Source organism: Primulina tabacum, chromosome 14 (assembly GCF_025594145.1).
Source record: "Primulina tabacum isolate GXHZ01 chromosome 14, ASM2559414v2, whole genome shotgun sequence".
Lineage (NCBI taxonomy): Eukaryota > Viridiplantae > Streptophyta > Magnoliopsida > Lamiales > Gesneriaceae > Primulina > Primulina tabacum.
The window spans coordinates 29,740,362-29,755,449 of record NC_134563.1 but is presented as its reverse complement, the minus strand read 5'-3'; the positions used below and the strand labels follow the sequence as shown (position 1 = coordinate 29,755,449).

Sequence of the window (15,088 nt, the reverse complement as noted above, 5' to 3'; positions counted from 1 at the left end):
ACGTTCCAGATGTTCATTCCTGGGCGTGAGGGGATGTGTTAGTTGTCTCACATCAGTTAGATAAAATTCCTGAGAGTTGCATATATGGACTTGGACAATCATCCCCTTTTTAGTTAGCATTTGGGGTTGAGTTAGGTCCAAGTTCATATATCCAATAAAGCATAGTTGCGCTTGGGAACGATGGACTTGGGGTTTTTTTTTCCATTTCTTCATTCGCTTGGCGCTGGTTTTGCATCATCGTTTATCCATTTCCAGCTCTTTTAAGGCGTAATCTGAAGGTGCGGGTATGACATCTTCTTCATTTCATTCCTTGTGAAGTCCCAAATCGGTGTTTAAAGTGTTTCAATGAATGATGAAAGGATTAGATTTTGAATTTTTTGGATGCGTAAGCCAATCAACAATTACATGTACCCTTTCTGGGTGGTATCAGAGACCAAGTTCCACTGTTATGTGTTGGATTGTCTATAATTGGGTCAAACGTTCTGCTCATAGTTGGGTCATTTGTAAACTCCACGCTCTAGATTTTCATCCCTGAGCGTGAGAGGAGTGTGTTAGTTGTCCAACATCGGTTGGATAAATAACCTGGGAGTTGCATATATAGTATTGGACAATCCTTTCCCTAAAGCTAGTTTTTGGGGTTGAGTTAAGTTCAAATTCCAATCTTAACATATATATATATATATATGTGTAATTTCGTACATTTTTATAAATTAATATCGATCGTATACTATTATTAGATACAATTTAAAATTTTAGTCAATTAATTTATTTCCGAAGTATTTTTTTTTAAAATTTAGAAATATTTATTATTTTTGTGCATACAGTTTATTATCGTTATATTATTATTCAAATAAATCATATTATTCTTAATAATTATTCAAAATAACCATCAAAATTAAAGTCTCCAATAAAATTATCATCACATGGAGGAGTATGTTCGCTCGTGCAACCTTAAAAACTATTATAACAAAACTTTTTAGATGACGATACATTTAAAGTATATTTAGGCCGACTTAAATCTGTAAAAAATTATTATTCTTGGTATCATCACACAGAGGAGTATGTTCGTCCTTTATATCTAAATATTAATCTTGATGATCCGTAACATTCATCGTACTAGATTCTGGACGTAGTTAGAGAACTACAAATGATTGCACATGTTGTTTCTCATATTTATAATTATTTTCCAGATAATTTTAATTTTCAAGACAATTTACTAGATGGCAATCACAATATTTATGAAACCACCCACAATCAACTCATAGAGTTTATTCCCCCAAAAACCCTAATAACTACGTAAAATCTTTGTATGATATGATAAAATTAGCCAATAAGGAGATTCGGGATGAAAATCTAAATGATCACTCTTTGTTGTTAGTTTTATGCTACGAAGAAACTTGATAAGGATATCTAATTGTCCGTCGAGAAGATTGATGCTTGCAACAATAACTGCATGTTCTATTGGAGTGTAGACGATGCTTTAACTGAATGTAAAATATGTGAACATCTTTGATATAAACCCAGTAGGCGTAGATATCAGAATACTAAGAAGCAGGCTCCATACAAGAAGATGTATTGTTTTCCCACCATCACTCGTTTACAAAAGTTATATGCTTCATCTACTACATATGCTCATATGTAGTGGCATCACAACCACTATTTATGACGGTGCGTCATTTCTGATTCGCCAGTATGACGTGATTTTGATGTTATACACACATCTTTTGCATCAGATATTCGAAATTTGAGATTTTGGTAAGATGGGTCAACAATATTCATCGTGGCATGTGATTTTAACGGCAAATAACATGTCACCTTGAATGTGTATGAAAATACGAATACATGTTCCTGATTGGGATTGCACCTGGTCCGAGGAATACTAAATATAAACTAGAAGTGTTTCTTCAGCCACTGATTACATAACTTCATTCACTTTGGTTTGATGGTGCCCTTACATACGATATTCACGCAAAGAGAAATTTAACGGTTTGATAATCACATGAAGTTCCTATATAAAGATCACCTACTACGTCACAATATGTACATGTTTGTGTGTGCTAGAAGAGTATTGCATTTCACTCCTAATGTTAAACAAGGATTTTAATTACCGAATGAGTTGGATGGTTTTAGTTTTAGGCCTTCGGACGAGGTTGAATATGAGATGAAAAACAAAGAAATACTGTAAATGGATCAAATGTGGATGGACAAGTTGAGTATTTTTTGGGAGCATCCTTACTGGACTACAAACCTGATAAGACACAACTTGGATGCCATGTATTTTGAGAAAAATGTTCTCGACAATTTGTTTAACATGGTAATAAATATTCCCTGAAGTAATAAAAATAATGTCAAATCTCGAGCGGATCTTGTTGAAGTATATCATACAAGAGTTACATCTTGATGGGGTTAAGAGAAAATATCCTTGAGAGATATACCCTTAAGAAGTATGCAAGAAAATTTTTATGTAGATGGCTAAATGATGTTCGATTATCCGATGGTTATGTTTCGAAAATGTCTCGTTGTATGGACATGACCAATTTGCTCATGTTTGATATGAAGAGTCGTGATTGTCATGTATCCATGTAATGTTTGATCCATTTAGAGAGTTGTTACCAAGGGATGCGTGGAAGATTTTGTTGAGTTAAATTTGTTTTTTGTAGACCCAACGACAAGAATATTAAACAAAGTGATATGATGCGCCTAAATGAACACATCATGATCAATTTGTGTAAGTTGGAAAATATATTTTTGCCTCATTTCTGTGAATCCATGGAACATTTGTGTATACATCTTCTTTATGAATCCCGCATTGCAGGGCTCGTGCAATTTAGATGGATTTATCTTATGAAAGATTTCTACGTAAGTTGAAGAACATAGTGTGTAATAACTGATAAGACACGAGTTGAGGGATCCATATGCAATGCTTACTTGGTTAGTGTGACATCGATCTTTTGTCAATATTAATTAAATGATTCAATAACGGTGAGGGAACGAAAAACTAGGCAAGGTCAACGATGACAACTCAGATACGTTGACCATATTCCGAGATCGTGGTCAACCGATTGGCGCTGCAAGATCTAAATGACTTGCGAATGAGGAATATCATGTTGTCGCTACTTCCATTTTGCTAAACATAGATACAATTATTTATCAAGAACTATTTTTTTTTTTGTCGTAAGCAACATTGCAAGATGTTGGATTCGTATCTCCTATGATTAAATAAGTTGCATTTGGCCCATTTTAAAAAGTTAATAAATTTTGAGGTTATTGTGTCAATGAATTCAATTTTCATAATGTTAATGATACATCGTATAAGACCACAAATAATTCAGAGGTTCAAGTTCGCAACCATTCAAGCGATGTTGAAACAACCGAATATTGTGGACTGCTCAAAGAGATAACTGAGGTTGAATACTACTGCATCCTAGATTGGGGACACACTAACACAACAAGTACAACATTGTCGACGTTAATCAGAAATATACTCTAGGTTATTACGAACCATTTGTGTTTGTTACACAAACTTTACGAGTTGTGTACTTGATGCATGTACCAACAACCAAAAGAGAAAATTTAGATTGACTATTCGTTATTAGTTGATGACAAATAATTTATGTTACTTATATGGAGACAAGTAGCAATGTAGTTGATTTTACAACCAATGCTTTTCAAAATAATGAAAGTGAAAATCATGCAATCAAAATTCAATGCTTGTTGGAATCGCAAAATCTTGTAGATGACAAGGTTATTTGTGATAATGAACTTGATTTGGACAACACCGACAGTGAGACAGACGATGTTCAAGCTTCAAGCGACGATGTCTTTCACAATGACAGTAACACTGACTAGAGCGTATTAAAATTTGTGAATAATGCCATTTCAATTAAATTTATATGGATATATCCATATATATCTAATCTAATACTATTATAAATATATGAGTTTGAATTGTGAGCTTACTATTTTACCTTTTCATTTATTTACAATTTGTTATGTTTATGAGGTTCTTTAAGTAATTTTCTATGTCAATTTAATATGATCATTAATAATCTACTTAATTCAATCAATATAATTATTAATTTGATTTTACTTTTAAATTTAATTTAATTTACATATTTAAAAAAATAATAATATTACATCTATTTTACTTTTATAAATATATGATTTTCATTTGTAAACTTACTATTTTACCATTTTATTTGTTTTATAAATTGTCATGTTCATGAGGTTCTTTAAATTATTTTCTACGTTAGTTTAATAGGATTATTATTTTACCATTTTGTTTGTTTTATAATCTGTCATGTTCACGAGGTTCTTTAAATTATTTTCTACGTTAGTTTAATAGGATTATTATTTTACCATTTTGTTTGTTTTATAATCTGTCATGTTCACGAGGTTCTTTAAATTATTTTCTACGTTAGTTTAATATGATTATTAATAGAGTACTTAGTTAAGGTATTTATTATTTCAATTTTACTTTTAAATTTAAATTTAATTACTTTAATTATACATTGACATCAAATTCATAGAAAAGTACTATAATAAACTTTAATTATTCATTGACATCAAATTCATAGAAAACTACTATAATAATGTTATAAATTAAAAATTTGTTAATATTCCGAATATTAAGGTAATAATAGGAAGACGAATGTAGATGAGTGAGGTTGAATAAAATTAAAATCATATAAAACATATTTTTCTCATTTAAAATAGATATATTTTTAAACTACTTATGTATCAACATAGATACATAATTGAAAGAAAAAGTTTGTATGTAAGTGATTTCAATACAAATACAAATATTTAAGTATTTAATTAATTTCGATATATGATGCTAAAAAAATATCCTTAAATAATATATTATCGATTAATAATATTTATTAAATATATGACTTTCAATTGTGAGCTTACTATTTTATCAATTTTTTGTTTTACAATATTCATCATATTCATGATGTTATTTAAGTCATTTTTTATATTAGTATAAAATGATCATTAATAGTGTACTTAACTCAATCAAAATAATTATTATTTTAATTTAATTTTAATTTCTTAAATTTATACATTGCAGTCAAATTTATGAAAATCTCTATCATATTAGTGATAGATAATAATGGGAAGACGATGGGAGATGAGACGGATTGAATAAAAATAAATTATTAATAAATATTAAGTTAATATAAAAATTCTTTCTCCCATTTATAATAGAGATATTTTCAGACTCTTTATGTGTCAATTGAGATATGTGATTGAGAGAAATGTTTGTATGTAACTGATTTCAAACACTATTTTAAGCCATTTGGTCAATTTTTTATATATGTTGCTAAATAAATATTACTAAATAATATGATTCCTTTGTCATTTAGTGTTCTTGCAATGAGATGAGTTTTTTACCCTAGAGTTAACATGTTTTATTGTTATATGTCATTTGTGTTGATTATGTTGTATGAATGTCATATAAAATGTCAATATTTCTAAGAAAATAAAATCGTTTTCAAAAAGAAAAAATTCTTCATCCAGAAAAAGAAACACATGAAAAACAAAGTGTACACAATTCTAATTCTATTTATAATGGTATGAGAATAATTCTAAAGCTTTGTGGACACAATAGATAAATTTTGTGAATTTTTAGTAAATTGAGACATTGAGCCAATTGCACTTTATTTTATCCAATATCATCTCGATATATTTCGAGGTGGTTAAGAGGTTGTTTTTGTCTTTTTTTTAGTCAAAGTGACTAATCAGCTAATTCATAAGATATAAAATGGTAGTATTGAAAACTTCTCGCCAAATACATTCACTTAGCCAAATAGTGAAATGCAAATAAAATTCTACAACATTTCATCAAATTAATTTTGACTATCATAAAATTCTTATGAAATCTAAACAGTTGTATTATTAGATGAGATATTGAATAAAACAAATACTTTTATATATATTTGAACGATATTTATTATCTCATTTGCATCTTAATTATGTTATTCATGTCTCTTCTCAAAATTTTTAAAATACAATAATTAATTTTTTATGTCGTTCCACAAGATATAAAATATTATGAACAAAATGTAAACTCGATAGAAGAACATTTGTTTTGTTTCAATGAATAATATAATATTATGTTCTAGACACAACAAATGAGAATGAAACTATATTATCCCCATGATATGATGAACACAATCATTGTTCCAAAGCTTCTAAAAAAATAACTAACGAGATGACTTTCCTGAATTGCGTCAAATTAAACGAGGAAATAGTTCTAATATAGTAATTTGAGTAGATATATTAACCGAATAGCTATATATAAATAGTTCTAATTTATTAACCTTATAACTATATGTTAATAATATTGATATTAAATATATAAATTGATATTACAAATATCACATGTTTGAAGAAATTACAACATCATTCATTGATTATATTGTTGAAGGATATATAGGTTATACATACTTTTACTCACAAGTGAAAACCTATCACGACTAAAAGAATTTTTTCTTAGGAGTTACAGTCGATGATTGTCATAAACTGAAAAATCATTCAAAAAATAATAATAAATAGTCGAAATATAAAATTACCGGATAAAAATAATGTAGAAAACTGAAAAAATGTCGTGATAGAGAAGCAAACTACAAGCATGTCAAATCTTCGATGGGGATTCTAAATAACATAATAAGTTAAAGATGATCATATACTTGTTGAGTATACCAAAATAGTTATACGCATATTATAAAAACTACGACAAAGAGTTGTTGAGTTGTCAAAATCAACCAAGAAGCATATTGAAAAATGTGTCATGTGGATAAGACAACTTTTCTGATTCATATACCGTCTATGATCATGATTTTTAATTTTTGTGGTTTGATTTATTTCAATTGATAAATACTACTATCCTTATTTTAATTCATTTAAATATTATCAAAATTTTATTCATATATTTCAGCAGTTTAGTTGTTCACGTGCAACGCATATGCACTTTTCTAGTATATATATATATACGACTTCACGTCAAGAGGGTGGCGATGTGGATCAGCGTATACTTAAATGGGTGCATGAAGACATGTATATTTCGTAATTATTAATGTGATTTGATTGTAATTTTAGTTTATTTATTAATGTCTATATTCAAATTCATTATTTAAAACTATTTTATATATATAAAAAAGTGAATACCAATATTATAGAAAAATTATTAATAATTTAAAAATAAACATATAAAAAATAATTTTGGGAATTCAAATATTAATTAATTACCTTAAACTATTTTTTGAAAAAAATTAATTGATTTAACAGCAGAATTAATTAAATAGTCGCAGAATTAACGACCGTTTCTATTTAAAACCGTCTCAAAATGAGCGAATGTTTTTAACTAAATCATTGCTAAATAGGGAAGATTTTTAATTAAATCATCACTAAATAGATATGGTTTTAATTCGAACCATCGCTAAACAACCTGAAAATAATTTAGTTATAATCGGTTTGGCTTTATAAGAATTGCGACGGTTCCTATTATGAATATCGTCACTAAATTAACGACGGTTTTCTGTATATTGTCGTCAACTTAGCGACTAGTTTTATAAAACCATTGCAATCAGGCAACGGCAGCAGATTATCCTTAGTGACGGTAACCAGCGGTTTCTTCTGATGATGCATGTATATATCTACCCCAAAGAATTAAATTAAATAATGCCGAAGATTTAATGCCATTATTATTCTTATCATATTATAAAAAAATTAAATCATAGAAACAAGAACAACTCATTGGTATATTATGAAATAACGTTTTTTTAAATAAAAACACATATTCCAACTTATTTTAGAGCTGACAATTTCAAAATCCGAACACGTGCTTCAATTAATTTTATCTAAATATATGTTGACGAATGCTTAATACATCACGTCGAGAAGCCCGATTTCCAGCTTCTCTCGGGAAAAAAAAAATGCAAAAAAATAATAAAAAGAAGAGGCATCCAGTTAATTAAATAGAATTTAGAGTAGGTAGACGGTCTCACGAATCTTTTTCTGTGAGGCGGGTCAAACATATCGATATTCACAATAAAAAGTAATATTCTTAGCATAAAAAGTAATATTTTTTCATGGATGACCCAAACAAGAGATCTGTCTCACATAATATGACCCGTCTTATGTCTTATAGATAAAGATTCGTGAGACAAACAAACAAAAATTATTAAACTTGTGCGAGACGGTCTCACGGGTAGTATTTTGTGAGGCGGATCTCTTATTTGGGTCATCCATGAAAAAATATTACTTTTTATGCTAAGATTATTATTTTTTATTGTGAATATCGATCGGATTGACACGTCTTATGTCTTATAGATAAAGATTCGTGAGACCGTCGATCGACTCATTTTTTTTTTTGGAATGCTCTGGAGATTTAAATCAGATAGAACTTAGGATTAGGCGAAACTCATCCAACCATATCAAACATAGATGCTTCCCTAGCAAGAGTATAAGAAGCCTGATTCGCTGATCGATTCACAAAAACAAAACTAGAAAAATGAACATTCAATATTAGAAGTTAACAATATTCGACAATTAAACCCAAGCTCGCTCGAAAAATCTGGCTGAGGAGAGTTAATCTCTTGTCATTTTATGCTCAATAACATTTTAAGATTGTCATTCAATGACGATGAATAAATCTAAGTCGAGGCAAAAGTTAAACTCTTTATTGGTAATTTATTATCGGTATTTTGAAAAATTCGAATCTGAGAAGTTCAAATTCAAGCATTGAAACTTTAAAAACAATGTAAAAGAAGAGAAAGTAGAAGGAAGGATCTTGAATCAGGCGACAACGTAAATTTCACAAAACTTGACTAATCATGCTTTTCATCACCGTTCACTTGCATGCATATTATAAGCAATAAAGAAGAAAGAAAATAACTCATTCCTACCACAGATTTTGCTGGGGAAACAAAGGGCAGAAATAGAGAAATGAAACCAAGAAATTATTGAATGAAAACATAGCCAAAAAAGGAAGATAGTGTCTACATTATTCCATTTCCATGATCAAGAATAGATAGACAAGTATCATATATGTGATCACCCTCATGCCTTTTTTCTTCCTTTGGTTTCATAACGTTTCCATGGCATTCTCCGATCTCCTGTCCTTGATTACAAGCTACAGTACCGTAGTTTCCGATATAAAAGTTGCTGCCGTCGACAGCTGATTCGCGAGCTTGAACAGGGTTCATAGTCGACATATATTCGGGCAAATGTGCAGTACTTATGGGGTAAAGGCTAGTAGAATTCGTGGGATAGTTCTTGATGAAATTTCCATTCATTAGAAGAGAGCCATAGTGAAATGGAGGAAAGGAGACTGGATAATTAGCGGAAGAAGATCCGAAATTGAGGAGATTATTCCCAGTTGTGGTTGTAGCCATATTGGAGTTAGACCTCATGATCAGGTGATGATCGTTGTAATTGAAGGCAAATGACTTTGTTTTGTTGAAATTATAAAATGGCTGGGGAAGATGCTGAACTAATTGCTTGCCTAGTTTCGGCGCATTGTTCGACGTCGCTGATGAAGAAAATTCAGTAACGCTGTTAGGAGCTTGTGGCAGTTGATGATCGGTTACTAGGACACGGCCCGTGCCCGTATTTTTCGACGAAGCTGCTGCCGCCGCCACCACAGGCACTTCATGGTTATGTTTCCCCTCGTACGTCGTAATGACAGATTTTAAGTCATTTGCTGCTCTTTCAACATGCTTCCGCACAGGACAACCGGGGCTCGTGCACTTGTAGTAGCTCCTGTATATATCCACACACATATTGCATACAAGAAAATCGAAAAAGTGATCACATGTCTGACATATTGTCGATTACCTACACAATCTAGCAATGTGTGTATTTTGCAAAAATTTACCAACCTCGGGTTAGGATTTCCTTTAACAACCTTTTGTCCGTATTTCCTCCACCGGTATCCATCATCAAGAATATCAATATCGCTCTCTATCTGGACGACAACTCGTGGCTCCCGAGTGGACCTCGATATGTTTGACTCAATCGAAAAGCTCTCCCTCTTCCTACCAATAGTGAAATGCATTTGGTTTTATATTTCGATGTTAAAATTTATAAACTAACATTGCTTGTTTATGCTATCTATACATACCTTTTCTTGGAATCAGAATCAGCGTTCTGATCATCATCTTCATCATGGAAGGACATGCTTTCAGTGCTTTCCACATCTTGATCTTCAACGACATGAAATTCTTGAGCTTCGAAATCTTTCATCGACATAGGTAATGAATCAGATTTAAAACTATGAGTAGTCTGAATCGACGGATTAGAAGAATACGCTCCCCCGTTAAAACCAACCGATGAATCCAACCCTGTATTTCTAGTTAACGTTGCACCCTTGATATCGTTATTGATCTCCAGTACATCAGCACCAAACCGCTTAAAGGGCTGAGGTTTCGGGTGATTGTGAGAGCCCTTGTACACGATCTCATTAATATGGCCGTCGTGAGATCGCTCCACCTTCTTCTTGACCAGGCAGCCAGTGTGGGTGCATTTGTAATAACTCCTTGGATATTCACTCCCCTTCACATGTTTCTGGCCATATTTTCTCCAATAGTAGCCATCTTCTGAAAATCTTGTCACTTCTTTAGGAAAGTATGCTCCCCTTTGTTGCTTTTCCACACACACTTTTTTCTCATTTTCTTGCATATCCACTGGATATTCAAAGTAATTCTCAACTGCCTGCAAGATTAATTCATGATATATATGGGACGACATTAGCCTAATTCATTTCATTACAAAACAAAAGGAAAACCTGAAACATACCGAATTCATAGATTTGTTTTGAGGCCTTATGTAATTGTTGGCTGAACAAGGATCCGTATTCCCATTGGCAACAAGTTTCCATTTGAGCTTTAACTTGTCGTGATTGGGTGATGGGAATTGGAAGCTCCCAGTGGTTGGCGATAGCTGTGCCCCCTATATATACATAACCAAAATTCATCCAAAGTGTTCGTTAATTAATTAGCCCTGTCTAAAACTTTGTTTATACAATCAAAGGCGTTCTTAGGTACACATACATGCATGCTTGTTTGCAAATTTCATCTTTACAAGAAAATGGCTAGCTCTCTTGATGATCTAAGACGGATTTGATAAATGGCGTGGATGGATCGAGTTTTCGAGGATTCTTGCACCCAGTTAGTTGTATTTCAAACACTTTAGGTATTTTAGCAACATATTATAAATGAATTCTCCATGAAATGTTTGCGTCACGTAGATTGCTAGACTTGAACATTGTTCCTCCATGACCTGACTGCGGCCTTTCTTTAATTTATTGATTACTTGTTGCAGGAAAAAAATTCAAACAGTACTCTAAAACTTGTTCTTTGACAAATTTAATGCTTATAATGTCGTTTACATAGTACTTGTAATAACTTTATTATACTTAAAACTTAGTTAACTATGTAATGGTATCGGCCACAATATTGGATAAGTCACATTGCAAATCATTTGAGAAGCCAACTTTCTTAGTATTACCTTAATTTTCATTACATGAATTGATGAAAAAACTATATCTATTAATTGTTAACAAAAAATTTCTATGCACATACGCTGTTATAAATGTTTGATAAATATATGTTTGTCTACATGCATGCATATAGAGAGGTATAATAACTGGTACCTGAGCATTTGGTAGCATCACCGGGGAGTCTAGCAAGGCGGAGGGGCTAATGCCAGGTGGCACCGTGAAATACGGCGAGCGTAGCAGTGTCGGTGACGTAAGATGAGGCGTCGTGTGTGCGGTCCTGATCAGGAATCGGGGATGCACATTCATGTTCCGAACATTGAAACCACATTTTGCGGCCCTCCTCTCTGCGATGCTAATCACGTTCCTCCGCCCGCCTCTGCCACCCCTATTTATCGTAATAATTTCACGCTGATCAACGTGAAGCAGCGCCGACGGCCTATGACATATTTCTTGATTTCTGTTGATCATCAGAGCTGATGGTGATCTAGAGCTGTTGTCGTGGATATGATTCGACTCCATGTCCAAATTAATAATTGGAATCAACCATAGGAATTGGAAACAGAAGGTAAAAAAAAATAACAATCTGAACGAACAAATTGTTAGTCACGCATTATATTTTTTTTATACATACATAGCTTTCTCGATGATTCATATATGTATATATATATATGATAAATATTTTGGAATATATATTTTGTCACAGTATCAATCAATGGAAAACCCTGATGATTATTAGATTAGGGTTTTCAAGATTTTGATTGATACTGTGTTTGATCACATTGGTGGATATGTATTTACAGGAGAAATTATATATACAGTAATAATAAATATAAGAAAACAGAAGAAGAAAATTTGAAGGTGGTGGTAGTACGTGTGTGTGATATCGAGTGAGAGAGAAATAGGGATATATCAGTCTGTACTGATTACTAATGGAAGTTGTTTGATCCATTGCCATGCAAAGTTGATGGAACTTTATTAATTCCACATACCTATATATATATATATATATATATATCAATGGTGGTTAGTGACATATATGTATTAAAGAGTAACTGTGAGACGACCGTGAGACGGGTTGATCCGATCTATATTTATAAAAAAAGTAATATTTTTGACATAAAAATAATATTCTTTTAATGAATTGAGTCGAGTTGGAGATCTGTATCACATAAAAATAATACTGATCTTGTAAAGTTTTTGTGATGTATTAAGTTGTGACATCTAATCGATATATGCGTAAAAGTTATGAGATATAACAATGATAATCACATAACGAATGTGCTGATCATATATCCCCCGCCTAGCTAGTTGGATAATCATAATGTTTTTGTTGCGGATGTTATGTATAATTGGTTGGCGGGTGATTTGGAATAGTTGTGGTCAAGCGAGAAACTTGAACGGAAGTTTTGATACACGAAGGTATATAATATACAATATTATATGTATGTATGTATGTATGTATGTATTGTGTGTATATATGAACAACAACTCAATCTAAATTCATAGTAATTTTTCTTAACCAAAAACTTGTGTGGTCATATTTTGTGATACAGATATTTTATTTGGGTCTTCCATGAAAAAATATTACTTTTTATGCTAAGAGTATTACTTTTTATCGTGAATATCGATAAAATTGACTCGTCTCACAGATAAAGATTCGTGAGACCGTCTCACAAAAGACCTACTCTTTTTGTTATTAGCCTAGCAACATACACGTTGCATACTTATACATTCCTTTTATAATTAATTTGATTTTTATTAAAATAAAGATAATATCACAATGAAAAACAAAATTATTATATTTAAATAAAATCACATTAAAATTGTAAAAAAAAAATTAATATGGATTATTTATCAAAAATCTTAATAATTGAGTCATAGTGGCTTTTGTCCTTTTGTTTTTTTTTCCTTATTTAATTTCGCATTAAGTCCCTTTGTCTTCTTTATTTTTTTCCAGCTATGGATCAACATGTTTAGCTACAAAAACAGTCAGCTGAGTGACATGCAACACACCGGGCGAGCGTGTCTGTCTCATCGGCACAGTTACAAGGAAAACTAGAAAGCCCGAGATCAGTCTGTCGCAAATTTTGTTAAGGAAAAGATCATCCGCCAAAATTAAGATAACAACCCTATAAAGCAAATGTCCTATTGGAGCTCTCTTGCTCATACAGACACTTGTTATGGATCCAAACCAATTGGTTTCATGTGAGCAAGTCAGAAAAGATATTGAATTTCATCATTTCGGCTTGCTCGATTAGTTAAAATGCTATTACATTCTTTTGCTTACAACTGCTTGCCGCCGGTAAGGCCCGCGCCGTACTATCTATTCCATCACTATTTCTTGACGTCTGAAATAAGGTTCAGTCTCCAAGCATAAAAAATTGCACAAGAATTTCCCTCAGAACCCAGAATTATGTTCTAGTCACCAGAAACTAACTCTGATCCATACAGACCATTAGGATCAAGTTGAAAAGGAAACAAGAAACTGCTCACACGCACATAGAATATAACATTCTTGTCAAACATAACAAGAACCATGCGGAAACACCTTGCTCATGGAGTCGAAAACAAATCATCACGTCAAACATGACAATAATATATTAGTTCAACGCCATAAAACAGATAATGAAAATAAGTGTTGGAGCATGTAAAAACTATAAACAAACGGTATGGCAATACCTCAAACAGAGCACTTGGCAACCTCACCAACAACAAAAGAACATGTGGAATTGATAACATGCAAGATATACAACATTAGAGGAAATATAATATACAACCAATCACTAGAACAATACCATAATTTGACGAGGGCGAAACCATGATCTGGAACTATACAACGAAAGAAAGTTCACAGTTTGCCAAAATATACAGTCCTGATAGCATCATGTTTTCGTTGGACCAAAATTCCAATAAAAATCATTAGTAAGGACACTGGCAAAATAAATTGATTTTTCAATCCACAACTTAAATATTGTAGTACATTCAACACACATACATCTAATTGGCATGTGTGTGAAGTTTGAACTAAACATATCTACTTCGTTTATTAACCAGAAGATATTCATATCGAACTGCTGATTTTAATGTTTCATAACAAACTTGCCCAGATATGTTGCCAAAGTAGATGAGAAACTATGGGAAACTAGAATATCTTAACAAAGGTTTGACAGTAAGCCTCGACCACCATATGATGATATAAAGCTCATCGTCACACTAATCTTGCAGATGCACGCATATCAGAAATCAAGCATAAACTCAACACAGGATTTCAGTAAATCCGTTAAAATCTACTTTCATGAATTGTGAGAAAGACTATTCCTATAAAACAGAGCAGAGAAGTAGTACTGGTAAAGTGCCGTTCTAATTTCTCACCCTCCGCCCTTCATACTAAAACAGTGAGAGAATCAATCATATAGAAGAAAGAAACCACATGATTTCATTTGAGTAATACCCAAGTGCACAGTGACATCCAAAACTTCTATAAATCACAAACTAAAGATGAAAAGATTCTCAAGTGACTCGGTTTTTCTTCTTATTGTTTTGAAATCAGAAGATAGACAACTTAGCAGTAATGCTCAGCAT

The 15,088-nt window shown here is 31.9% G+C and overlaps 1 protein-coding gene across 1 annotated transcript; it reads right to left on the bottom strand.

Moving 5' to 3' along the window:
• Positions 1 to 8,804: 8,804 nt before the first annotated feature.
• LOC142523619 (putative WRKY transcription factor 4) lies at positions 8,805 to 12,345 on the bottom strand. The gene is made up of 5 exons (XM_075627320.1): positions 11,660 to 12,345; positions 10,804 to 10,956; positions 10,130 to 10,719; positions 9,888 to 10,043; positions 8,805 to 9,768 (listed from the first exon to the last, which is right to left on the bottom strand). The coding sequence occupies exons 1-5, from the start codon at positions 12,023 to 12,025 to the stop codon at positions 9,006 to 9,008; spliced, it is 2,028 nt and encodes a 675-aa protein (XP_075483435.1). The 5' UTR covers positions 12,026 to 12,345; the 3' UTR covers positions 8,805 to 9,005.
• Between the last annotated feature and the right edge of the window lie 2,743 nt (positions 12,346 to 15,088).

Bases quoted from the DNA above. Each gene is read 5' to 3' on its own strand.
- LOC142523619 (XM_075627320.1), bottom strand. From the start codon at position 12,025: ATGGAGTCGAATCATATCCACGACAACAGCTCTAGATCACCATCAGCT. The intron at 10,720-10,803 runs GTATGTTTCAGG...TTAATCTTGCAG, and splicing joins AAAACAAATCTATGAATTCG to GCAGTTGAGAATTACTTTGA. The intron at 10,044-10,129 runs GTATGTATAGAT...CACTATTGGTAG, and splicing joins GATTCTGATTCCAAGAAAAG to GAAGAGGGAGAGCTTTTCGA.